Source organism: Thamnophis elegans, chromosome 15, assembly GCF_009769535.1.
Source record: "Thamnophis elegans isolate rThaEle1 chromosome 15, rThaEle1.pri, whole genome shotgun sequence".
Lineage (NCBI taxonomy): Eukaryota > Metazoa > Chordata > Lepidosauria > Squamata > Colubridae > Thamnophis > Thamnophis elegans.
The window spans coordinates 32,958,368-32,985,974 of record NC_045555.1 but is presented as its reverse complement, the minus strand read 5'-3'; the positions used below and the strand labels follow the sequence as shown (position 1 = coordinate 32,985,974).

Genomic DNA, 27,607 nt, shown 5'->3' with positions numbered 1-27,607 from the left:
CCCTGCTCAACGCGGGATGCCCCCCTCCCCCCACTAAAGATGCTTTCGAGCTATTAAACCTAGTAGGTGGAACCCCCCCCCTTATTAAAGAGAGGCTGCAGTCAGCTGCAGGTGGTCCTCGACTTTCCACTGTTTCTTGAGTGGCCTTTAGAAGTCACAAGAATTCTTGGGGGGGGGGAGGAAGTGACATGATTGTTTTTTAATACCTGGGACGGCTGTAGCATCCTCGGAGGGTCACATGATCAAAATTCAAACACACTGCAACTTGTTCCTATTTAGGAGGGTTGCAGAGCCCTGGGTTCATGTGACCTGGCCAGCAAAGCCAACGTGGCAGACAGATTCACTTAACAACAAGTGGCAAGAAAGGCTGCAAGTTGAGGCCTACCTGTAGCTGGATCGAAAGAGTGACACTTTGGTAAACGACACTTGCATATTTGGATACGCAAGGGATGCTGAATACTTTGGTGTATTGTCTCAAACTGATGACTTAGCCTCCCTGCCAATTAAATACTAGTGTAAATGTATTAATTTATAGAGGTCTGTTTTAAGATTGGTATGTTTGGTCCAACCTTCCCACTTCCAGTAAAACTACTGTATATTTCCTTCCAGTTTACAAACAAAAGAGGATTACCTCCTGGATGGAGAACAAAGGACCCAGAACGGTAGAATCTGAAAGGTAAAACAAAAACAAGATTCTAACTAACTTTATTTCTGCTGCAGCCTCCTATAGGAACGGCTACTGCCAGATTCTTCCACCAGAATGCTAATAGTCCTCCAAAATGTTAGCTTTTGCTGTTATGAGATGACTTTTAGTGAAGTGTACTTTTATTAACAAAGATGCCAACAAAAAGAAGAAACGGTGTAAGCGGTGATATGTGTCACAAAGCTGATATCAGACACAGAGGGCCTGCTTCTCATTTGGAGCGTTTTGTAAAGGAAGGGTGTTTAATCACACTTGGCTCGGTTTGATTGCTTAGTTTATCCTTGTCATTTTTTAATTACAACTTACTCATTGCAGTATTTTGGGCATTTTTATGGGAAAACACTATACCTGTTGCATGTTATTTGTGTTGTGTGTTGTGGAGCTTTTCAGCTTTTAGAAGCTGTCAATAACCATATTTTTTAAAAAAGTCAGAAAAGAATCCTGTCCTTTGCTATGCTCAATTTTTTTTTAAAAAAAAAGCAATATGGGTAATTCCTCAACTTGCAACCACAATTGAGCCCCAAATTTTATCTGCCAACCAAGAAAGCTAAGTGACTTTTGCCCCATTTTATGACCTTTATTGCCACATTGGTTAAGTGAATCATGCATTTAAGTGTGTAACACAGTTGTTAAGTGAATCTGGCTTTCCCAATGATTTCGCTAATCTGAAAGTCACAAAACATGATCAAGTGGCCCTGGGAGATGCTGCAACCATCATAAATACATGGCAATTTCCCAAATACTTGAATTTTAATCAGGTAACCATGGGGATGCTGCAATGGTCATAAGGGTGACAAACGATCATAAGTCACTTTTTTCAGTACAACTTTGAATCGTCAGTAGACAAATCGTTGTAAGTCAAGGGCTTCCTGTACTATAGCAAATTATAGAAATACTTTAGAAGTACACAGTCCTTTGACCTCATGGTGGAATTAGGATAGAAACTAATCTAGAAAAATTAGAAGGAAAGCAATGCTCAAATCAAGCTTTCTAAAAGCTTTTTAATATTTTACTTCGGAGATAAGCAACTGGGTGCCCTCCAGATATTGGGATACCAATTGCTAGCAGCCTGGCCAGTGGCATAGAATTGTGTTTCCGTTTTTTTGTATAACACCTTGTTTTTTTTTTCAGACAAAGCAAAAGAAGCAACATGGAAGCAGAGTCCCAAACGGCCTTTGTTAAAAAAGATCGCATTTTCGACCATGATGCCAAAAAAGTCGAAGGCTTCTTCCAGCAGGGCTGCTCAGATTTATCCACAGAAATGAGCACCAAGCAGTGTTTTTTTCCTCCAGCTGAGGGCACCTGTAGGGATAATCTATCTGAAGCCGAGGCTCTGAAACAAAGACAGGCAAGCGAGTCCTTGGAAAACATAAATGTTCACCAGGTATACAAAACTGGCACTCAGGCTTATCAAGCCATTCCTGAAATCCAGGAAAACTGTCCCGCCAGGAAGCTTTCGATAAGCAGCCCCACAAAGATTCCAAATCTAAAACAGGCTTCCAAAGACTGGGCTGCAAAAGAAGCAACTCCGCAGAATCCACAGCTGTTGAAAATTTTTAGCTCTGAGGATCCAGTAGGTGTTAAAGCTGAGCCAGACGAGGCAGACTTGATCCCGGAGAGCCCACTTTCCGACGGAGGCTGTCTGGCAATTTCATCCGATCTTTATGGCTTTCGGGACAGAGATCAGGGGCACTTAGGGGAGTCGCCCTCTTTTGAGAAGGAGAGTGAGCCCGAATCGCCAATGGATGTGGATAACTCCAAAAATAGTTGGCAGGGGTCGGAGATGGATGAGGAAATCAGCCCCCTTCTCGAGGACCACGGAGATCTCGATGTGTCGGAAGGACCAGGCAACGCCCCCCAGTTCCGGAGGGCAGAGACTGACCTGGATTCCAGAAAGCAACAGTTTGCACCACTGAAAAGTGAAGGGGCCCGATTTAGCCCCAACACCGAAGTAGTGGACAATCCCTGGAAAGATACTGAAAGGCATTCGGAAGTATTGGGACCCTCGCCTCACCTGGCATCGGAGGGCCGAAGTGCCAAGCACGGGGGAAGGAAGGACTCTAAAATTACCTCCCATTTCCCACGGGTCCATAGAGGGGATGAGAAAAGGTATTGCTTCTCTCTCCACCCACCCCCAGTCAGAGGACAGAGGAAAATGGAAAACAGATGTTTTCCATTACAATGTGACAAAATCACCGGATGGCATAGGACAGGAGAAGAGGTTTTAGGGATGGTGCAAAACTCTCTTGAGTTTTTAAAAGGCTTTTCTTTGTTCCATTATTCTATTTTGTCAGTACAAATTTGGAATAAAACACAACTGATCCACTATTCTCACAAAATAATATCAGAAATTGCAATTTGAAAGTGGGCCCCTAATATAGTGATAATAAAGGAAAAATCATTTGTAGTTTTCTGAATTTGATTGCTTTTAAGGATCAGATTCACTAATACTGAAATTGCTGCTGTTTTGCTATTGAGTAATTTGGCTAGTTAGTTTGACATGTTAATGGACAGTACTAAATACAGCTGGTTTCAACATACAACCACAATGGAGCCCAAAATTGCTGTTCCTAAGCAAGATAGCTGTTGTGAATTTTGCCCCGTTTTAAGACCTTTCTTGCTATAGTTGTTAGGTGAAAACCACTGTAGTTGTTAACTTAGTAACACGGTTGTTAAGGGAATCTGGCTCCCCCATTGACTTTGCTTGTCAGAAGGTTGCAAAAGTGGATCACATGACCTTGGGGACGCAGCAATAGTTATAAATACGAGACAGTTGCCAAGCGTCTGAATTTTGATCACGTGGCCATGGGGATGCTGCATTGGTAATAAGTGCAAAAAAACGGTCATAAGCCATTTTTTTCAGTGCTGTAGCAAATTCAACCAGTCACTACAAATTGTTGTAAATAACAGATTTCCTGTATTTCATCCTTGTTAGTTTTAGTTTTTATTACGGTCCTGTTTCTTGCTAATTGTTTTTCTTTCTTCAATGAACGTTTTAATCTTTCAATGACAGGAGTGAACACCGCCCAGGAAGGAAGCATTGTAGATATACCCCTCCTTCACTCCCAACTAACAAAAAGTGGTTTGGGACCCCAATTGAAGAGATGCGAAGAATGCCAGTCTGTGGGCTTCATCTTCCTCATTTGAGACCATCTGCCAATCATACGGTTACAATTAGAGTATGACATTTCCTTTACTTGCAAATCTTTCCTCCAGAGTGGCCCTGGACCCACTCTCTCCCATTACATCTTGACATTTTGTAGGTTGAGGAAGTACTTACAGTGCTACATTCTGATACTCCCAAACTCTGGGTCTCAGAAAGAGTGAAAATTGGAAGTCAGTGATATCATTCACTCATACAAGCGTAGGTATTAACAGGTTTGGTTTAGTGCTGTGTTAAAACAAAAGTAAGGAAGTGAGAAGCAAAACATCTTCAATGAAAAACTAGAAAGTCCAGTTGTCTCTTGAAAAAAACACCTTTGGGGCAACCATGCCCTGGATGACTGAGAAGCTCCATAGACATTTGTTCCCATTTGTCTGCTCAAATGGGACTCCAGGTGGAGAAGAAAGGAAGGAAATCTTGTATCAGTTGTACAAGCAGATTTTTTGAGATGAAGTGTTGTGCCCATACATAAATTGCTAGTCAATTCTGAATATATCTAAGCCAATATGATGTGTTATTTTTCTGTATTTTATTACAGCAACTTGCTACAAATTTATTGAGAAAGAGAAAATCAAGTAATATCTATTTGATGTAAAACGAGCATAGGTTGCATTGTATGAAGTAAAGTAAATAATTAGATATAGTTACAGATATTCTCTGTAAATATGTATAAAATATATTTAAATATGTGTAAATATATTCAGGCTTAAAGTCTCTGAAAGTGCGAATGGCACCTAAAACACCAAGTAACACAGTTCACAGCTAAATACCCAAATTTGTACAAAAATAAGATTTTTTTGGAACATGTCAGAAAAGGCCTCCGTATATCAATGTTTCCCAACCTTAAACATTTCTAAAATGTTTGGGCTTCAATGAGTAGAAGAATTTTCAGAGTTGAAGTCCCCACACCTTAAAAGTTGCTAAGGCTGAGAAACAACTGTGGCACATGATTTGGTGGTTGCAAAAACCTTGAAGTGTTGCAGATATGGAACTTCAGCTTAAAGGTGATTTGCTTCTGTTTTTCATCCTGTCTTCTCTCTTTCAGGTAGATCTTCTGAAGGAAGGAGAAGTACCTAAACCTTTCCCAACACATTATAAGGATTTGTGGGACAATAAACACGTGAAAATGCCTTGCTCAGAACAGAATTTGTATCCTATAGAGGATGAGGTGAGGCAACGTTACTGCTTAAGCAACAGGATCCTCTGTGTCTCTTAGCTGCCCTCTAAGGGCCTTTTATAATCTTGGTCTTACTGGAGGATCACATTTGTTGACCAATTGTTTCTGATGTGCAGGATGCATTGTCTGTAATCATCAATATATTGTATAAATCTAATATCCATGGCAGCTGTTTTGCTGTTTATAATTAGTAAAACTTTTGTAACAATGACAATTACATTTCCATAAACAAATACTTTCATGATGTACGAACCTGTGGTTCCAGCTTGTTCTATATTCACAAGTAAATTTCAGTATTAGAAAATGATCATTTTATTGGGTAAGTGGTCCCAATTTTACTGGGGTACCTCGGTACTGAGCATTAACTGGTTCCAGGAGGTGCGATGAGTACCAACAATGATGAGGACCAAACGGATTTTCCACATAGGGATCTTCCACATAGTGAGTCACAGGGCAGCTGACGACAACAAGTTCTAATTGTGCACGTTGAGTCCCAAACAAGGTTGAACTGTGCAATTCTTGAAAAGCGTTTGCCAAGTTACCGATGGGCTTAGATAAGTCTGAACAGTTAGCACCACTTTTTGCTGGTTACGTTTAGAGATAGTCCCCAACCTATGGCCACGGTTGAGCCCAAAATTTCTGTTGCTAAGCAAGACATTTGTTAAGTGAATTTTGCACTAGTTTATGACTTACTTTTTTCCAAAGAATTTTTTTTTTTATTCTCTTGCCATTTTAAGTATACATTCATATAATTGTTATTCTTTACATTTATCATTCTTATACATTTATTGTTTCATTTAATCAGTTATAATGTACAGTTTGGATTCCTTTATTTACCATCCCTTCCTCCTTTTGTAACACCTTGTTTTCCCTTTCTTTTCCCCCTTCTCTCCTTTCTTCCTTCCTCCTCTCCTTCCTTATTCCCTTACCTTTCTCCTAATCTTCCTCTTCCCCTGCCTCCCCCCTCTCCTTCTCTTCCTCTCCCTTCCATCCTCCTCTCCTTATCTCTTTCTTCTTTCCCCCGTTTTCCTTTCATTCCTCCTCTCTCCCTTTCTTTTTCTATTATTGTGTGTGTATATTTCAAAACTCAGTTTATGTTTCCTTGGAATGGTATTTCCGTCAACCCAAATATAATTTAGTATCATTTCTTATTCCCTTACCTTCGCTAGTCTACCCTAGTTATGTTTCCATCCCCCTTTAAATCTCGCTCTTGAATATATACTTATATATTTAATATTTTCTTTTCTGTTTTCCCCTTCTTCCCCCCTTTTCCATTTAACAGTGCATCGTCTGGGTTCTATATCTTCTCCCTACTTTCTTTTCTAGTTTCCTTTCTCTAGCCAATCATAAAATCTTCCCCATGTCTTGAAGTACTCCGATTCCTCTTTATCCTTTATCAGTTCATGACTTTTTCTTGCCAGAGTTGTTAAATGAATCATTGCAGTTATTAAGTTAGTACCATGATTGTTAAATGAATCTGGATTCCCTACTGACTTTGTCAGAAGATTAAAAAAGGGGATCACGTGACCACCACCACCACCCCCGGGGGGGGGGACGGGTCACCATGACCGTCATAAATACAAGTCAGTTGCCAAGCCTCTGAATTCTGATCATGTGACTTTGGGGATGCTGATTTATAAGCATGAAAAGCGGTCACAAGTCACTTTTTCAGTGCTGTTGTCACTTTGAACAGTCACTAAATGAACTTTTGTAAGCCAAGGACTGCCTGTGTTCTGCCTGTGTTTTAGAGTCCAGAGACTTAAGCCAAAAAGTGATTTGAGAACCTGTTTGCCTCAGGGATCGTCTTCTGGGCTCATGGCCTTGGTTCCTGGGTTCTGCCCACTCTCAGCTCATTTGGACTGATGAGCAAAAAAAAAAAAGCTTTCTTATTTAAAGGATTTTTTTTTCCATTTCTTTCCAATGAATTGAGGGCCACGTGACTTAAAATATTTTTCCCATATTGTATCTCTTGCATGTTTGCATGACTTGCTCACCTTATGTTCTCTTGTGAGGGTTGATCTGAAAACTGGTTTATGGTTCATTGGGATGAAGTTGGTATTGGATTTTGCAGGAGGGAGTATGCATTCATAATTGTAAGGGTTTTAAGGGTTTCATTGTAAGGCTGTGAAGAATATCAAGGAAATCGGTGTCCTATAAACCCTTTTTTAGCCTGTGTGGGTGGCCATAAAATCAAATTTCTAGTAGAAAATGTGACACTAAATTATATTACTACTGCAAACCGGGGGGGGGGGAGGGGGGAGGAATTGATTACTATGTACAATATTCTTAAATTTTAAGTAAATGCTTAATATTTCCTTCCCGAACAGCAACACAGTTGTAAATTTAGTTAATGTTTTATACATTATACACACAGTTTTCTTTGTTCTAATAGGAGAGCAAACCTTAAGACATTGAATGGTTTTAATATGATATACAAATATTTGTTCTTTATCAAGAATGGCGAGAGGACTGCTGGGAGCCGATGGGAATTAATACAGATTTCGCTCCTCAAGAAATTCACATGTTCACGAGATTTGAAGGTAAAAGACTTTTCAGATACAGACTGTAATCAGCCAATCCTCACCTAATCACCAAAGTTTTCATTGCTAGGCCACTGAATTGGCGGTTGGTTTTATAGGGTTGGGTGTGGTGGTTATTTTATTTGGCATGGGCCTTAAGAGAATCACTGCAGTTAAGGGAATCAGTCTTGCGGCGAATTTGCTTCCTCCATTTGTTGTTGGGAACTAGCAATCCTGCGGTGGCTCAGCAGTTATAAGGCAGTACTGCAATCTGACTCACTTCTCACTGCCAGGAGTTCTCTCACCAAGCTCAAGGTTTACTTTACTTTACTCATCATACAATGAAATTAAATGCCATCTTCAGTGTAAATTATAACTATAAAAATAAAAACACAAGCACACATCCTTCACATGCTATATAATTGAAATTGAAAACCTGATATTGCATTAATATTGCACTATACCATAGAATTCAACATGGCTATTGCCCTGCGATAGAAACTGTTTTTCAGCCTGTTTGTCCTTGTTTTTATTATCCTGTACCATTCTTCAGATGGTAATAGTTTAAAAAAAAGTGCCCAGGTTGAGATGGATCTTTAAGAATGTTTTGAACTTTCTTAAGGCAGCAGGACCAATAAAGCTCTTCCAAAGGGAGGAGAGGGCAACCAATGATCCTCTGAGCAATGACGTTAACCCTCTGGAGCGCTGTCCTGTCTGCCACTGGGCAATTAGCAAACCATACACAAGTGCAGTAAGTTAAAATACTCTCAGGTGCAGCAGTAGAAGGTCACCAGCAGTTTTTCATAGAATGAAAAAGAAGTCTCTACTACTTCTTTTTCCTGAGAAGTCTCAGGTAGTATTATCTCTGCTGGGTCCTTTTGACCAGTGCTGCAATATAAGCACCCCAGGTGAGGTCCTCTTTTAGGATAACACCCAGAAAATTAAAACTGGCCACTTGCTCCACTTGGTCTCCATTGATAAGCAAGGGCTGGATGTCTGATCTATTCCTTCTGTACTCCACTATAAGACTATGGTCTTATAATGTTAAGGTCCTTGGTCTTATTGGTTTTAAGGACCAAGTTATTGTCCCCACACCACAAAAGCAACTGGTCCTCCTCAGGTTGACTAGCCTTCCAGCCTTTCCAGGGTCGGTACAATGAGGACCCTGATTGTTGGGAGTAAGAGGCTGACTCTAAACTGCTTAGAGAAGACTGTAAAGCCCTGTGAAGCAGTATATAAGTCCAAATGCTATTGCTATCTTCCTCCCTCTCTTCCCAGTAGTTAAAATCTAGTGTAGGCAAACTCTGCCCACTGCCATCAGTTTGAATCTCACCAGGCTCAAGATTGACTCAGACTTCCATCCTTTCAAAGTGGGTAATATGAGGACCCAGATTGTTGGGGGCCAGAGGCTAACTCTGTAAACCACTTAAAGAGTGCTGGTAAAGCACTACAAAGTTGTATTTAAGTCTTACCGTATTTTTGGAATATAAGACCACTGGAGTATAAGACCCATCAAGACAAAATAAACTGTTGTAACTTTGAAACATCACCAAGGGAATTGTCCTAAGATGAGGACTGCCTCTATTTGCTTTATGGTCCTCCCTGCCTGAGACTCACTGAACACTGCAATTTGGTTTTACAACCTGTTCTTCAAAATGTCGGAGACTTCTGCCATGAGAATGCAAACATTTATGAAATTAGGTTGGGAATGGTTTTTAATAAGGAATCATGGTAGTTAGAAAGCGGCAGAATTTTAGCATTGATTCCTTACTTAAGCTGTACTATTGACTGGCTTGCTGGCTGAGGAAATAACTGCTTTATGCATTTCCAGGAATTTACAAGTAAATGTAACCTTTATCTTAACTATAATCAGTTATAAATGTGGCAGTTGACTTCTTGCTCATCATAGGGATGTTATAGTTACAATTCATCATTTTGGATAAGAAAATACAGTTTCTTATTGAAAGACTGACTTTTTTTGCGGAACCCAGTGATTTTTTTCATAATTTTAAAAAGTCAGTGTTAAGAAAGAGAGACAGACATTACACATTAAGAATATTTGCTGGCTGTAGTTACTTACCGGAACTATGCTCTGGTCTAAGTATTTCTTCCCTTGAAGGAATTAAAATAGTACAGTATTTATGCATATAATTTCATCACAATTTCTTGATAGATCCTAACTATATTTAACTGCAATGCCAGTTACAGATATTATTTGCTTCTGGATCATCTCAAATTCTTGTTCTGTTTTCCTTCCCTCCCTCCCTCTCTCCTTCTATCTGTTTTGAGTCAGGAGAGGATATTCTCCATTTAGAATTATTCCAAGTGAATAGGTTTACACCAGTTCAAGAGCTCATTTGGACTACATGCTAGTTTCAGGCTTAAGACTGGTTTAAGGTCCAGCTTACCTGCGCAGTTAGCATCTCTCTGTCTCTCTCTTAAGTTTTGGACTTCTGTGATTGAAAAGTTCCTAGGAAGCTGGAGAGGGGGTTAATATTTCAGTTTCCCCTTTCAGGGATCAGATTGTTTTCTTTTTGGCTTCAAGGAGCAGAAATTCAACAAATTTCACAGCCCTGGTTGTAACAATAATTTGGCAACTTAATCTATGCAAAAAAACTCAGTCTCCTCCCATATGGGCTCAGATTTGACTGATAGCTAGAAGACACTTTACTAGAGACCAGGTTGTGTTGTTCTTATTGTTGTTATTATTAATATTAATTTTATTGACCACCTACCCTACCACAAGGTAACTCTGCACATTAGCTCAAACATAGATTGGATTTCTTGTGGTCAAAGGTTTCATTGTTCGTAGCTATGGCTTTTGCACTCACACAGTGGCGGCCAATGTAATGAAGCCCACCCCTCCGCTTCATCTCTGCTTGCATTCCGAGCAGGCGGGTGATAAAAATGAATCTGAAAACTGGAATTGATCACCCATGCTCACATCTCAGTGCTTATTCTTCTAAGCTGTCACCTAATCCATTGAGAGAACTGGCTGGCCTTAATATGACAGAATTGCTGTTTAAGCTGGGGCGGGGGGGGGGGGGATGGCTGACTTGAGTGATTGATAAAGTGGAGGAGCTCAGGCGAATGACCTCACGCTTCACAGTGAGATGAACATCTGGCAGTGTGGCTGGATTCCCTAACATGAAAAATGGCCCAGAGATTTGTGGCAGACTTGGGTAGCCTAAGAATGGTGTCATTGCACAACTGAGCAGCCAAAATGGTGTTATTGGGTGAGTTGATCCAAGAGTCGATGCACATTCAGTTCCTTTATTCAATCAGCCTTAAAGGTGGAGGAAAAAATGGCAATAATTTAAGAGACAGCCAATCAATACTAACTGATTGCTCAGAAACTTGATTATTTTTTAATTTTGCAACATCTCAACATGTATATAGGACTGCCAGTTTGGTCTAGTAGTTAAGTCATTGAGCTAAAAAGCAAGAGAGGCTGAGTTCAAGTCCTGCCTTACCTATGAAAGCCATCTGGGTGACTTTGGGCCAGTCCCTTTCTCTCAGCTTAACCTGCCTCACAGGGTGGTGGTGGTTGCAGGAAAAAATTGGAGGAGGAAAGTCTGTTGGATATGTTCCCTATCTTGAGTTGTTTGCAAAAATAGTAAAGGCAGGGGATGGATGGATGGATGGAGGAGGGGGGAGGGAGGGAGAGAAAGAGAGAGAGAGATCAAAGGTTGTGACCACCCAGTACTCCAAGACTAATTCAGTGAGATTCATTTTTTTTTCAATTTGTGTTTTAACTTTGGGTGGGATTTAAAAGTGGGAATTGGAATAAATGCATTTTTATTCTTATTTGCATGCTTCCCAAGATTCCAAAAACACATTTCTAAATTTCTACTTTTTCAGGCAGATTGGAAGGTCTGGGAGGTGCTAAAGTTTCCCATCCCTATTTCTGTCCTTAAAACCCCAAAGCAAGAAAACTAGCTGAAAGGGGGATCACAAGGGGCAATTTTGTTCAGGGAGCCCTGAAGATAGGAATGGAAGCGGGGAGAGATTTTCACTCTCATCCATTATTTTGGAATATACATACATATTTTTTTCTGCGGGCATCTGTGGTGCCATTACATCTTCTGCTAAGTAGCACTTGGCCAGCAGAGCGTGCAGTGATTCAAAGCTCCTTTTTCCCATTGCCAATGCTTCGCTATATTTTTATCTTGTAGGAAGGCATCCTCAGGTATAATATCACCTATGCCAAGAAATGGGACTTCACAGCCCTTACTGAATTCTGCGATAAGGTAATAAAAAAAATGGAAACATGCAAAAAAAACTAATAATAATAATAATAATAATAATAATAATAATAATAATAATACAAATACTGCTTCCTATCATTGAATGTGATTTGAATGGTTATGTTTTCATTAATTCTATTTTATATATACTTGTAGTTAACTAAACGTGCCTAGTGGGGAATTCATAGAGATCAAAGAAAAATCGGAAGAAATCTTATCTCTGTGTGAGTGTGTATTTTAGGTACTCTGTGAACATATAGGTAGTCCTTGACTTACGGCTACAATTGAGCCCAACATTTCTGTTGTTAAGCAAGATAGTTGTTAAGTGAGTTTTTCCCCATTTTATGACCTTTCTTTCCACAGTTGTTAAGTGAATCACTGCAGTTGTTTAGCATGTAACACAAGGGTTAAGTGAATCCAGCTTCCCCATTGACTTTGCTTGTCAAAAGGTCGCAAAAGGGGACCCCATGACCCCGGGGCTTTGCGACCGTCATTAAGTACAAGCCATTCTGAATTTTGATCATGTGACCAGGGGATGCGGTAATGGTCGTATGAAAAATAGTCAATGTCCCTTTTCCCCCCCCAGTGCTGTTGTAACTTAGAAGAGTCACTAAACGAATGAGTGTAAATGGAGGACCCCCTGTGACCTCTTTTTCTTTCCAATTAACGGGTCTTTTTTTTAAAATGCTCCCTCTGGGAATAGCAATAATTAATCCTTAAGTGCCATTGTCCCTTAGTGCTTTCTGATGAACAGGCAGAGAGCCTGACCCTGATTATTCCAGTCGTAAATAAGAGACGGAAGAAGGTGAGAAGGAGCCCAGGCGCTCTTTCATTTGACTCTGCAGCCCAGCTCTGTCTCAGTCATTGACAAGAGCCCTCGGGATTTATGGCTGGAGTGCTTGGCCCCTCAGGAAGGAACCAGCCATAGCCTCACACAGTACAGGCAGCTATAAGAAGATGATGAAGAGCATATGCGGTACTCTAGTTTGGCTGCATTGCCTCACCGATGCTTTTCTGCAAAGGGTATTGCTTAGGTTATTCTCAGAATGCAAATACCATCAGCAGAGAATTGATTCCAGCAGCATATTTAGGGAGAACATCCAACTGTGGATGTGTTCTATCACCTGGCTTTAAAAAAAAAGAATCAAAGGATTGGGGATTTGATGCAATGAAATTGACGGGATCAGTGAAGGCATGCCACTAATCAAGGAGACAATCCACCTGGATCTAGGGAGACAGTGAGGACAGTGAACCGGTGGAAGGACTTGCCTCCAGAAGTTGTGATTGCTCCATCCCTGGAGGCTTTTTGAGAAGAGATTGGACAGCCATTTGTCTGGAATGGTATGGGGTTTCCTGTCTGAGTAGGGGGTTGGACGAGCCAGACCCAAATCCTGCAGCGGTTCTTCATAAGTTTTAGTCTCCAGGCCTTTGATCATCTTAGTTGCTCTGAATTTTTCAAAAAGTCTCAATATTTTTTTTATAGTATGATGACCAAAATTGGTTGCAGTATTCCAGATATGATCTTAATAGGGTTTTATAAAGCTGTACTAATACTTCACGTGATCTTGATTCTCTGCCTGTGTTTGTACAACCCAGGATTGTATTAGCTTTTTTGGCTGCTGCTGCACACAGCTGGCTCATATTCAAATGTTCATCCACTAAGACTCTCACAGTTACTGTTTTTGAGAAGTAAAAATGGAAGAGGAGAGAGATAACGTACGCAATTAAACTGGGCCTGTTTTCTTGTGGTTGCTTATTTTTTGCCTATCGCATTAATTAATGTTTCTTGCATGTTGAAGTCTTGATTTTTATACACTGCTTGTTCTATCACAATTCAAAACACAGTTAGTTTGGTAACTCCAGGCAAGTTTTGAATTACAATTCTGGTTTATTTTTGCTGTTAGTTACAGTTCTGGTTATTTTACCTTGCGGTTCACTTCATTAGTGTAAGCCACCCAGAGAGCTTAAAGGGCTGTTGGGCTGTTTAGTTTTTCTTTTAATTATTTCATTAATTAACATATTAGCAAGGGCTAATCTCCATGCAGGAGATTCTTGCTGTTTTGAAAATGAAAAAAAAAGCGCCCCTTTGAGAGGACAACCCTGACCTGTACGATTGAAAATCTCCATAGACAAAAGGAGCCACAATAAATCTCCATCTTTTCCTGCCCTTTCTAGCTGCTGGTCCTTTAGAGGTGTACAAAAATGCCACATTTCTGATTCCCCCCCCCCACTTCTCCGAGCCACAAAGCCCATGTGTTGTTTTGAGACTTTATAATTAAGATGCCCTGAATTTTATTTTAATCTGAGAACATGATCTGTATAAGACACAGCTCTCTTTGTTTTCTCTTAATTTTCAAAAAAACGACAGAAGAGGGAGCTCTTGTCTTTCTCAGATAATTTTGTTCCCCAATGCTGCCTGTGAAAGGTTAAATGTATTTATTTATTCATTAAATGTGTTACTAAATGTATTAATAAATTAACATTACCGTTCACCCATCTTTATCATGGGGTAACTCTAAATTGACAGCATGGTTGAAAGTTCAAATATTGTTTTCAGTATCAAAGTTTTTTTATTAATCAAAATATAAAATGCAAAGAAAAATGAAAATGCCGGGAAGGGAAAGGAGGAAAATAGGAAAAAGTGTAAGGGAAAAGGGAGAGAGAGAAAAAAAGAAAAGCATTGACTTCCCTCTCTTTTTAGTGCAATAGAATAAGATAACATAACAACATGTTCTTTCCAGTTCTTTAATCCATATAATTCTTCTATTAATATACATGTTTAGATTAATATATATTTGTTTTGTATATATTTATATATATTTCCCTAATCGCCCCTTAAGTTCCACTGGTATTCACATTTTTATACATATTTAGTAGTACAGTCATTCAAAGTCTATTTTGCCCTTTCTTTATATCCATTTATATTACAATATTATCCTGATATCTGTCACACTGCTAAAATAATAATCCAACTTGTATAACACTGGTATTAATACACATTGAAATATCTTCATAAAATTATTATTTTACTCTATTTTCTCTTATCCTTCATCTCGTACCCGCATCTGATCCTTTAATCTTATTTTCTTTTTAGTGTTCCTCCCATATTTGTCTCGGGTCTTTTTTTTTTTTTTGTACATTTTTTTTTAAAAAACAGACATAGACAAACAAGACACAAAACATAAGGCCATCTTTCATTACATTCAGTGTGTCAATTGGTTACAAAATTTTTGTGCATCCTTTCCATAGTCATTACTTGCAATTTATATAAAAACACATATTATCAAATCCAAATGTTTGTTTGTTTGTTTGTGTGTGTGTGTGTGTGTGTGTGTATAATCAATTATTTGTTTGACTAGCACTATTTATTCCTTCATTTTCAACAATATACTTAATATTGGGATCATTTATGTTGTAATAATTCATTACATCATCTTCAATCTATCCAATAATAATAATAATAATAATAATAATAATAATAATAATAATAATAATTCTTGTGGGATTTCCGTATACAAACGGACAAAATACTGGCGCATAATACACCAGACATCACACTGGTTGAGAAAAATAAGGTCACAATCATAGACATCGCAATACCAGGTGATAGCAGGGTCGCCGAGAAGGAACATGAAAAAATCGCAAAATACCAGGACTTAAAAATCGAAATTCAATGACTATGGCACAAACCAGCAGTGGTAATTCCAGTGGTAATTGGCACACTGGGTGCTATTCCAAAAGCACTGGAATTACATTTAAAACAGTTAAAAATTGACAAAATCACCATCAGTCAAATGCAAAAAGCCACACTGCTTGGATCTGCATGCATATTACGAAAATATGTTACGACGTCCTAGGCCCCTGGGTGGGGCCCGACTAGTAACCAATGCCAAATCCGGTGAAACAACTGGCCTCTGTGATACAATTGTATAATAATAATAATATCTTTATATTATATTCAATATCATTTTATTATTCTGGTATTAATAGATTTCTATAATATCTTTCATTTCCATGTTTTTTTTATCCAGCCATTGATAAAATAAATCCATGTCTTATAAAATTGTTTGTCTTCTTGTTCTCTAATTTCAAATGTCAATTTACTCATTTCAGCACATTCCATTACTTTGTAGATAACTTCCTCCTGCATTGGTATTTTCTCATTTTTCCAATTTTTAGTAAATACAATTCTAGCTGCCGTTAATACATTTACAATCAAGAATTTCAATTCTCTATATGTTTCTGGTATAATTCCCAACAAAAAGATTTCTAGTTTAAAGTCTATATGTTTTTGTATCATCTTTTCCAACCTTTTCCAAGTGTGGATTTTAGTCCAACATCTTTTAGCTTCTATACAAGTCCACCATATATGATAATATAAACCCGGTATCTGATGACATTTCCAACACTTTTCCGATTTATTCTTGAACATTCTTGCTATTCTCGTCAGGGATAGGTGCCACCTGTAAAACACCTTATACAAATTTTCTTTATATGCTGTTGACATAGTCATTTTATAATTTTGCGACCACAATTTCCGCCAATTCTCTTAAGTCGATCCCACATCCAAAAAATTTCCCCCCAAGCAATCATGGATTCTTTAACTTGTTCTTCTTCTAACTTAACCTCTAATAAGTATCCATACAGTTTTTTAATTACCTTTTCATCGGTACCTATCAAAATTTTATCTAGCTCAGTCATTTTATCATGGAAACCTTCCATTTTAAGATATTTATCATATCTAGAATGTATTTGCGCATATGAAAACCAGTTCATCTTTATACCTTGCTGTTCCAAGTTCTTGCATCGATTTAAGTTCACCCTTTGCATTCAATATTTCACCATATCTAACTGTTTGTTCCTTTTTGTATGTTATTGAATATGAAAATGCTTCAATAGTTGATAACCAACGGAAACACAACGGTTCCTGCAATGTCTTATAAAATTCCACTGGCAATCCATCCGGACCTGGAGCTTACCATTGTTTTGTTTTTTAAGTGCTTCAGTTAACTCCATCATCGTTATATTGCCTTCTAACATTGTTTCAGTTTTTTAGGTATCTGGGGCAAGTTCACTTTCTGTAAATACTGTTTAGCTCCTCCCTCTTCTATATTCTCTTGTTCATACAATTTCCCATAGTAATCTTCTATAATTTTTTCTTCTCTTCATTTACATGACAAATTTGCTCTTGATCATCCATTAATTGCAGTACTTTTCTTGATTCTCTTTTTTCAATTAGTACGTTAACCATCTGCCTGATTTGTTTGCATTTTCAAAATAGTTCTGTTTAGCACCTCTAATTTTTTGTGCTAATTCCTCCTAAAAATGAACACAATTAAACATAAAATGGGATTAATGGAAAAATTAATCCCATTTTATGTTTAATCGTGTCCATTTTTATTTTGATGTCCTTTTTTTTGGAGATTTCTGTAATTCTTTTTCAAGTCTCTTGTAGTCATCGTCTAGTACTTTGAAGGCTTGTCTTTTCTTTGTATTTCTTTTCCTTGTATAGTCTATTATCAAGCCTCTGGCATAGGCCTTCATTGTGTCCCAAAGATTCTGCATTGATGTGTCTTCTTTTCTATTTTCTTTGAAAAAGAAAGCCAATTCTTTCTACATTTTACATACAAAGTCCTTCTCTTTTAATATAGTATTGTTTAATGTCCATCTAGATCTTCTCCTTTGTCATTTCCATTTGATTGTCATTGATTATGGTCTGCCCAGGTACTTGTTTCTATGTCAATTTCCTGTATGTTACAAATCAATTCCCATATCGTGTAACCCATATCATATCTATTCTGGACCATGATGAATGTGTATTTGAATAGAAGGTATATTGTTTATTTGTGGGATTTCTTTCTCCCCATACATCTTTTAAGTCTATTTCATCAATCATTTTAAAGAAGGATTTTGGAAGAGTCTTTCTATTTAATTTAGTTATTTTTTGCGTTTTATAGTCCATGTTCTGCTCTACAATTCCATTAAAATCTCCCATCATATAAATATTGACATGGTCCAATTCAATTATTTTCATGTGTAGTTTTCTATAGAATTCATTTTAATTGTCATTGGGAGCATAAATTGCTATTGAAAGTATTTTCTTATTATTGTCCATAATTTCCACCATCAAGATTCTTCCATCATCATCTGTATAAATTTGTTCTGCTGGAATTGTATCTTTAATGTAAAAGACCACTCCTCTTTTCTTACATCTTGCCAATGCAGTAAATATTTTCCCTAACTTTGGCTGAACCAATATTTGTTCATGTTGCTTTTGGATATGTACTTCTTGTAAGCAGATTATGTCCAATTTTAGTTTCTCTAATTTATGAAATGTTTTCCTTCTTTTCATAGCTGAATTAAGTCCATTTATATTGATTGCAATCAATTTTTTCTCTTCCATGTTTATTTCTTATAAGTAGGATTTATTGCTCTAGTAGATCTCAGTTCACGTTGTTCTCTGATGTCAATGCCGCCAACTGCTCCTTCTTTCTCAGTCTCAACTGTGCACTCCTCTTGGAATTCAATTAGTGATTCTTCTTTTCCTGTCACCTCATCATTCCTTTTCAAATGTTCTGCATAAAATAGTTCTGCTTTCTCAGTTGAATCTATTCTGTAACTTTGTCCTTGCCATGCAAACATAAGACCTTCTGGTATCAGCCATCTGTAATTAACACCTTTTTTAAGTAGGATTTTAGTCAAGAATTGGTATTCTCATCTCTCTCACTCTTCTTGGTATTTGTTTCAAAACTACAATTTCCTTGCCTTGATATTCCAGTTTCTTGTCTCTTGCCTTTTGTAGTATTTGTGTCTTAATTGCTTTCTTAGTAAATCTTATATGAACTTCTCTAGGGAGACAGTTTCTCGCTGCATATCTTGTATAGACTCGAAACACCTTATCTATACCGTCCATCATCTTCTCTTTGGTTATCTCCAGGGTATCTGCCAGAATTTCTATCATTATTTCTGCGAAATTTTCTCCCTTTTCCTCTTCAATGTTTTGGAATCTGAGATAAAATTCTGATCGATCATTCTCCCATTCCAGTATTCCACTGTTGCCTTTTTCCACCACATTCAATCAGCTGTCGATATCTCCAATTTTCTTATTTCTTTGTTCATCTTTTCCTTCAATTTTTTGAAGTCTTTCCTCATATTTTATCATCATTTGGTGAATACTCTCAATTTTTTCATCTGTTTTCTCTGTTTTTTGTTCAATGCTCTCTGCTCTTTGTTCTATCGTTTCTATTCTTTTCTCAATATTTTTTGTTTTCATTTGTATTTTTTGTATTCCTTGCATAATCATCTGAAGTGTCACTTCCTTATCCTTGTCCTTTTCCTGTTGCAATATTGTTTGTATTGATCTTTGTCCTCCCAATGGTGAAGAAGAGGAAGTTGGTATTGCAGAGCCAATCTTCAATATTTTTTTACTCATTTTCAAAGAATTGAACTAGTTGAGAAGTACAAAATTTCCAATTCTTCTGTCAGTTATAATCCCAAGTAACCATAGAACAAGAAAAGAGGAGGGAAAAAGAGAGAGAGAAAAACAAAAAAGAAAACAAAATCCAGTGGAAAAAATGAAAAGGGGAAAAAAGAAAATAAGTGTCTATATATACATCCAAAAAAATAGGAAGGAAAAGGCAAAAAGGGAACACTTCTTCTTTAAAAAAAGAAGAAAAGAGCCAAGCTAGGAAAGAAAAGAGCCAAGCTTCTTTGCAGCAAGCCTCAAACAGCTGGCAATGGCTAAATGAGAGGGAAAGTAAGGGAGTGGGGAAAAATGACAAGGTTAAAACACTGCCACTATGTAAGATCCAAACTCTTATGTTGAATTTAGATAAATTTGACAGTTCTCTCTTCAAGGTCACAACAGACTTCTTTCTTCCGTTTCCAGCCTTTCTTTCAAGCCCAAGCTCCACATGCTAATAGTATCCCAAAGGAGAACCTGAATAAACAATTCTCCATGCTCATTCCACTATCATTTCATAAACAAATTCAAAGTCCTTGAAGTATAACGCCGGGTCTTAATTTTCCTCTAAACACTCATACATGAAAAAACAAAACAATATTTCCATTCCTCTTCAGTGGCAGTGTTCTCTTTCACTTTCCCTTACTTCCCTTATTCTCAAAAAATAAAAATAAAAATAGAAAAGAAAGTTCAAAAACGATGTATGGTTAACACATTGTAAGCAATAAATAGTAGGAAAAATGATCTATGACAGTGGAAATTGTTATGTAAGTTATTTAAAAAGTAAAAGACAAAGAAAGAGAAAAAAAACCCAGTCCAGTTTAAAAATAAAAGACGTTTGTAGAAATCCAGCCAAATTCCAGCAATAAAAAAGTGTGGGGGGGGGGACTCTCAACCTGACTTTGGTTTAATTTCACCACTTATCCACTTCAGTCTTCAATTTTAATTTTAGTCTGTTAGGGTGTTCTCTCAAATAATAGTGAATAAAAGTCCTCTCCCCAAAATGACACACTTTCTCCTATTCTCGGAGCTGTCCGCAGCAGCTTTAATGGCTGCCTTGCAGTCGCTGGAAAGAAAGGCCTTTCCTGGATCAACCAGGGACTTTGCGATGTCCCTGGGATCGGCAGGATGTGCCCTTCACTATCACCATCTCTACGGGACGGTTTAGGTCCCAAAGAACCGTCCAGCGGGAGAGATATCGATAGCGATCTCAGAGTTACAAAATCGCACATCGTGTCGCTTCAGCGTCAGACCCCTCCCTTGGGTCTTTTATTCCCTCGATTTGCCTATGCAGTCTAAATTTCCCTCCCAACTCTACCTTTTCCTACTAATTCCAAAACTAACCATTCCACCTCCTATGTCTTTTCCCCAGTTCTCTTTTGTTTCTCCCATTCCCTTTTAAAATCTTTTACATTATTTCCCTCCTTTTTTAGTTCCTTAATCACTGTTCATTTTGAAAACATCTCCTCCTTGTTATCTTCTTTCTCTCTACAGTCCCCTCTGTTTCTTCTGGTAGCTCCATTCTTTCTTCCTTGTTCTGATCATTGTCTGTTATTCTTTGCATTAAATTTCCCAATTTTTGGTCTATACGATCAGATATTTTCTCAATGCTTTGAAAAAGCTCCATTCTGTTTAAGTTCTCCTCACTTCATTAATTCAGAAAGTCAAACTTCCAAGTCACAATTTTAAATGTCTAATCAGTAGTAAGTCCAAAGAGTTTGAGTTCACCAGGAAGTTATCCAGGCCTCTTCAAATTACCTTATATGTTCAATAATATTCAATGATGTTCAGGGGCTCTTAACTGAAGTCCTTAGTTAATAATCAGATCTCTAGTGGTCTTAGGATAGGTCTGTATTTAACAGATATTTCCAGTTGTTTTTTTGAATAGTGATTTCCAAGTTTGCATATTTCCCTTTTCGTCAGCAGATGGCGTTCATGCTTTTAAAATGCACTCAATACCACTCTTTTAACTTTGAGGAACCAAGTTTCTATTTATTATTTAAAAAGCAGATTTTTTTTCCTTCTTCAATTTTCTGGTATTTTTCCTATGTGCCCATTCGCAACTTCAGTAAATAGCTTTAAAGATGCTTCTCTCTTGGATTTCTCGGGTCAACTTCCAATAAAAAATATTTTCTCACCCAGCTCACACTCCATTCACTTTCTCCTCTCCAGCACAGGCTTGGGTCTTCAGGCTGTCTCCGGCTTCATGGCAGCCATTTTGACTACCGCTACTTCTCATTGTCAGATGAGGGAGCTTTCCCAGTCAGGGAGGAGAGATGTGGTTCTCCTTGACCTGCCAGGCGGTCCCATCTTACTTCACACACACACACACCCTTCAGGGGGGATGTGGTCCGAAATTGGATCCTCTGACAGGGAGAGGTTGGAGCTGACTGCAGAGCTTGCAGATCAGGCTACCGGGCACCGGAAATACAAGCGGAATTCCCAGGGACTGCGTCCTTAATAGGAGGCATCAATTAGTTGTGTACCAGAATCATCTTTTCATAACTCATCTAGAGCAAAGGACAGGTCATGGACCTAAGGAAGTTTTTCCTGGATTTTAGTCTCTGCTGAGCTGGTTGTAGACCAGACTGATAAGGCTGCCCTATCTCATAATTTTTTTGAGCTGGTCATCCTTTTTTGGAGTCTCCTTCAGCCAATCCTTTGTCCATGATGTAAGGCCTCTGGTTGATAAGGACGTTTTCCGGCATCACCAAGAAGGGATGAGGAGGCCCGGCGTGGCCTGCCCTGCCCTTGCTTCCATATCTGTCTAGTAGCACGAGAGTAGTACAAGAGAAGGGCTTAATGGGGAAATTAAGCCCCACCAGAAATGCTCATTTGGAGACCAAACGGCCCATTGAGCAAACTCGGTCGAAAGCACATCAGCTTCTTCTCCCCCATATTCCTCGTCCATCATCTGCACACAGAGTTTACCGAGAAAAGTCCAGAGAAGTTCTGGAAGGAGACTTGTGGGTCCCATTTCCCTACTCTGGAAGGCGGGAAGGAACGGACACCCTCAAGAGCAGAGGCATTGTCTGGACGGCACCATGTGGATCAAGGGATCTCCTGGCAAGGAAGGGAGGGTCTATGCTAACTCTCTTTTTTGTTTAGTGACTGTTTGAAGTTACAATGTTATTGAAAAAAATGACCTATGACCGTTTTTTCACATTTACGACCATTGCAGTATCCCCATGGTCACATTATCAAAATTCACACACTTGACAACTGACTCATATTTATGACGGTTGCAGTGTCCCGAGTCACATGATTCCCTTTTGCAACCTTCTGACAGGCAAAGTCAATGGGAAAGCCAGATTCCCTTAACAACAGTCTGACTAATGTAACAACTGTGGCAAGAAAGGTCATAAAATAGGGCAAAACTCACTCAACAACTGTCTCACTTAGCAACAGAGATTTTGGGCTCAATTGTGGTCATAGGTCGAAGACTAATGTATTTAAAAACAAAGTCTAGTGTATTATTCACATTTTAATCATCTTGTGGTTTAAAGTTTCCTAAACTGTCAATTTAGGGAAGAAACTTGGAGGGGAGGAAGAAGCTTCATTGTTGCTGGTTGCTTGGCTTGCATTTTGGAAAGATCTGTGATGAATCTGAAAGATGGGCGTTTTGTTGCACAGCTTATGAACAGTGCCGAATGTCTGTCTTGGGGGAAAGATGGAAATTAAACAAGGAACTCAGAACAAGTTCCTCAATGCTGTTTTGAAAACAGCAAAACTGCCACTTTCATATCACTTAATAAAGAGAGTAAGTTGGTATTGCTGGGTCTCTTAAACAGTTGAAGTCATTAAAAGGCAGCCTCACATGTCAAGAGCGATACACCTGAGAGATTGTTGTCATCCTGGATTGGCAGGAGAAATATTTTACCTTCTGGAAAGAAAATTAGAGAGCGCCAAATTAACTACTCACATCTCAGCTGTCATCTTCCTTTTCCAAGTGTCAGTTTATGAGTCTGATAAATGTCAAATGTTCCATTTCACTGTCTTCTAATGAGGCTCTTCTCTGTATATTCCAATATAATAACTCTTTCGGTGCTTTATTCAAAGATTACTTCATTCACTCTGTTTGTGTTTTTCTTATCAAAATTTATTTTAAGATAGTGAAGGTCTTTCAGTATATATTATCCTGGTGGATTTATTTTATGTCGTAACTCCCAAAAAGAGAGTGGAAAGAATTTATAGCTAGTCCTCCTTAATAAACACTTATTCAGCAATCCTTCAAAGTTACACATCACTGAACATGCGTTACTTACAGCTCAGTTCTCGTAGCCGCAGCCAGTGTGATGTCACGTGGTCCTAACTGAATCCCGTGATTGGGATTTGCAATCTTCCCAGCCAGCTTCTGACAAGCAATGTCAGTGGGGAAGCCAGCAGGAAGATGGAAGTCATTGTCATGAAATACTCACTTAATAAACCAGGGTGATTCGCTTAATGGGGGCAAATGAGACAGGGACCCAGGTATATGACATCACGCTTTATGACCATGTTGCTTAGCAACAGATTTTTCAGTCCTGTTTACTGCCGTTGAATGAGGATGAGCTGCACTTTGCTAAAAAGAATTAGTTTTCCGATCTTTTCAGGATTAGATTTAAAGACTGTCCAGCCTCACTTTAACATTTTCTGGTTTTACTTCACCTTCCGCTTGCTCTGGGAGTTTTGAAGGATAAATATGTAATACCATGAAGCCATTTTGGCATAAATATTCATCCCACGAAACTGGTAATATATACAGGCAACCTTCCTCTTCTCCCCCACCCCTCTGTGCTGTGTGCTCCTTGGGTCTTCTAAAACTCCGCCTGCGCCTACCTGCCCTTTCCTCCCAGATTTTGAAAAGCTCTGTTCACGTTGCCCTTGGATTTTAACATTCAACATAGCCAAAGAAAGGATGTGTAAGTATTACATTATTAATAATTATTAAAGTAAATGTAGGCTTAGAATAGGACAGAGTAGAGTTGGAAGGTCTTCTAGTTCAACCCCCTGCTCAAGCAGCAAAATCTATATCATCTCAGACAAGTGGCTGTCCAGTCTCTTCTTAAAAGAGCACTCACAATATCTGAAGGTAAGCTGTTCCACTGGTTAATTGTCCTCACTATCATAAAGCTTCTCCTTAATTCAAGGTTGCTTCTCTCTTTGATTAGTTTCCAACCATTATTTTTTGTCCTGCCCTCTGGTGCTTTGGAGAATAATTTGATCACTTCTTCTTTGGGGCAGCCCCTCAAATACAGGAATACTGCTATCATGTCACCTGCAATTCTTCTTTTCTCTAGACTAGCCAGACTCAAAACATGCAGCTATTCTTCATATGGTTTAGTCTCCATGACTTTTATCATCTTAGTTGCTCTTCTCTGAACTTACTAGGGTTTTGCTTGTCCTAGCCCTGCTCACTTAGGTTTTGAGTAGAGGGGTTTAGGTGTGGATATTTGGTGGGAAGGTCAGGTATTCTCCATTCCTGTTCCCCAAATTTGCTTTAGCCTCACCAGTGACTTAAGGGTGGAACTGGGCTAAACTCCCAGGAACTGCTTTGTTTAGTTAGGCTTGATAAAATTCACCCAAATTGTGAGAGGCAAACAACATTGTGTAAACAAGGAACTTTTCCTGAGTCATACCATTTATTTTAAAAATGAGAATTTTAAAAAATGGGCTTGTCAGTTTTCTGTCATCTTTTAAGAAAGGAAGATAGATGCACACCTGCAATTTGCTTTGTGTCAAGTTATTTGCTCAAAAGTTGTATTATGACACAGCAGGCCTTTTGTGTGGACAAAGGCACTCCCTAACCTTTTTATTGCCAAATAATTTGCTTAGATCACAAACATAATAACAGGGTTAGGGTTAGGGTCTAATTTGCTACATTTTCTTCATACCCATTGCCAACATTGTATTTTTTTGCTGTTTTAATTCCTCTCAGCCTTCAAGGTGGTTGAGGGAATGGATGGCGTAAAAGTATCAAGAAACAAACTAACTGGTGTTGTGGTCCACCGCAGCCCACAGAGCTGGCAGTGAGGAGGTTGGGGAGGAACATGGGCCAATCCTGGAGTCTGGGGAAGGCTCTGCGGAGGGTTCTGCGTCAGAAGCAGAAAGGGAGCCACGGCAGTTATGTGCTGCTTCCGGACTCTGACATCAGTAAGGCAAACAAACAGTGTGAGCCTGTTCCCAGTGTGTGCATGCGCAAAGCTGCCAGAAGGCAAGAACAATTAAGGAAAAAAGGGCAACTTAGGAGTAAGGCTTGGAGGTGATTGGCCCCTCCCATAAGACATAAAAGGGGAGCAACCGGACGTGAGCCTTTGAAGGAAGCAATTAGTTCATATAGTCGGTTCAAGCTCTGAGAAGTCCTGTTTGACTCTGTGCTATGTTTGGCTTTGCAAAACTAATTGGCAATTAGGTCTCTGGCAGCGTTTCAAGGGAGATGAAGTTGGGTGCTTATGAACATTACCCTAAAATACTGTGTCAACTTGATACGGGCTGTGAATGACCATAATTCACAGCCTTCTAAATAAAAGAGGGTTTTTGGGACTAAGCTTGTGATTTATGCTTTCTCAGGAAGCCTAGGTCAGAACACTAACCTAAAGAAATGGGCTACAGTACACAAACTATTTATTTGTTTCTTTTATTAAATTCATTTGTTGCCTGATTCCCATTGAGCAGACTAATCTGAACAGGTGAGCTGGGGGCTTGTTCTGTTAATGGTTAGCCAGTTCTCTTCCCAATGGCTCTTTGATAGGCCTGGGAAGCTCTGTGCCTTCCTCAAAAGGAATTAAGAGGTCCACAACAGCTGAAACAATCAGCTTAAAGGTGGTTCAAGGTCATTGTGGTATTTTTGGTGTTTGTGGTATCCAAGTATTTTTGGATTTAAAAAAAAAAGGATCGTGGCAGATCCATTTTCTAAAACGCCTCTGAGAAGACCACGGTTCATTAGAGAAGTTCAAGCATGATTGAGAAGGAGAGCTGAATCTCTGCCTCCAGACAGAAGTCCTCTTGGTAGGTTATGATGGATTTGGCCAAGACAGAAGACTTCACTGTTTTTCAGGAATGCAACCCAAAATAGGGATAAGAATAGCAGTAAAGTCTAGCAATGGGGGCCCTGTCACAGCCATAGGAAGTTGCTAAACGGCTTTGGAAGACCCCCCCCCCACTTGGAATATTGCATCCAGTTTTGGTCACCATATTATAAAAAAGATATTGAGACTCTGGAAAGACTGCAGGGAAAAGCAACAAGGATGATTAAGAGACTGAAGGTTAAAACCTGGAGAACAGTTGCAGGTTTGGGTTTGGCCAGCCTAGAGAAAAGGACTAGGGGAGACATGATAGCAGTCTTCCAGTATTTGAGGGCTGCCACAAAGAAGAGGGGGTCAACCTATTCTCCAAAGCACCAGAAGGCAGGACAAGAAGCAACAGATGGAAACTAATCAAGGACAGAAGCAACCTTTTGCTTGAAAGAAAGGCCAGATGAAAAGGAAGACAGGAATAATTAAACATAATTGTATTCTAGTTCAAAGAAGTGATGTCTGGACACTCTCAGACATTCATGTATTCTGAGCACTTCAGGATTGTATCAACAAAATTGCATTTATTTCTGGGCTAATAAAGAGTTTGCCAGTTCGTGCAATTGTTTATTGCTAATAAATGGATGAAACCCCACGGGTTTTTTTTTAATTGCTTGAAAAGGAGCAGGGTAGAGGCAGCACAGTTCAGTCTTTGGTGCTTTGGGTCTATTTATTCTCTGTATCAAGAAAAGAGAGAAGAGCTGACAGATGGAACAGAGCCCAGTGCCAGAATCTGTCATCAGGTGAGGGAGGTTATGGGATGCGTGGCAGTCAGAAAAAGGCTCGCATGTCAGTTTCCAACGAAGCAGGCTAGCACCACCATCCAGATCTGCCAGTCTTCTGGATGCTTAAGGTCAAATGTCGCCTTTTGAATCAATTTTACATGCACTGGTTTGATGTCACTTCTTATAATCCAAGTTCAACCTGTGACACTTCACACACATCGCAATTTGGAAATTCAGAGCACGTGGGAAGAAAAAGGGAGGAGGATGACATTGGACGGCCCTCAATTTGTGAAACTTCCAAAGATACGGTCGCAATAGGTGGCCATCGATTGAGAAATGAAAAAATGGAAACCTTTGAACTCCTTTAGAAACTTTTCAAAATTTAGCTCATCGATTCACATGGGTGTTATTATTATTAAAAAAAATTTAATTTTTAATTTAAAACAAGTACAACATCCTTCTTTACATGCTATAGAAAGTGTATCAGTCGATCACAAATAAACTTTCGTACATCTCCTCCACAGTCAACAAACATAACTCATGTTAACTCAAGCATTTT

At 38.9% G+C, this 27,607-nt stretch overlaps 1 protein-coding gene across 4 annotated transcripts in view; it reads left to right on the top strand.

Moving 5' to 3' along the window:
- Nucleotides 1-27,607, top strand: part of PARG (poly(ADP-ribose) glycohydrolase) — a 71,670-nt gene that overhangs the window by 442 nt on the left and 43,621 nt on the right. Inside the window, exons 2-8 of one of the 4 annotated variants that reach the window (XM_032231797.1) lie at nt 280-415; nt 610-676; nt 1,835-2,812; nt 3,717-3,882; nt 4,912-5,034; nt 7,500-7,583; nt 11,738-11,812. In XM_032231797.1, the coding sequence (XP_032087688.1) occupies nt 639-676; nt 1,835-2,812; nt 3,717-3,882; nt 4,912-5,034; nt 7,500-7,583; nt 11,738-11,812 (1,464 nt within the window). In that variant the 5' untranslated portion in view covers nt 280-415; nt 610-638. Of the gene's footprint in view, nt 1-279; nt 416-609; nt 677-1,834; nt 2,813-3,716; nt 3,883-4,911; nt 5,035-7,499; nt 7,584-11,737; nt 11,813-27,607 lie in introns of those variants that run through there. The other 3 variants (XM_032231796.1, XM_032231798.1, XM_032231799.1) reach the window with 3 other exon arrangements.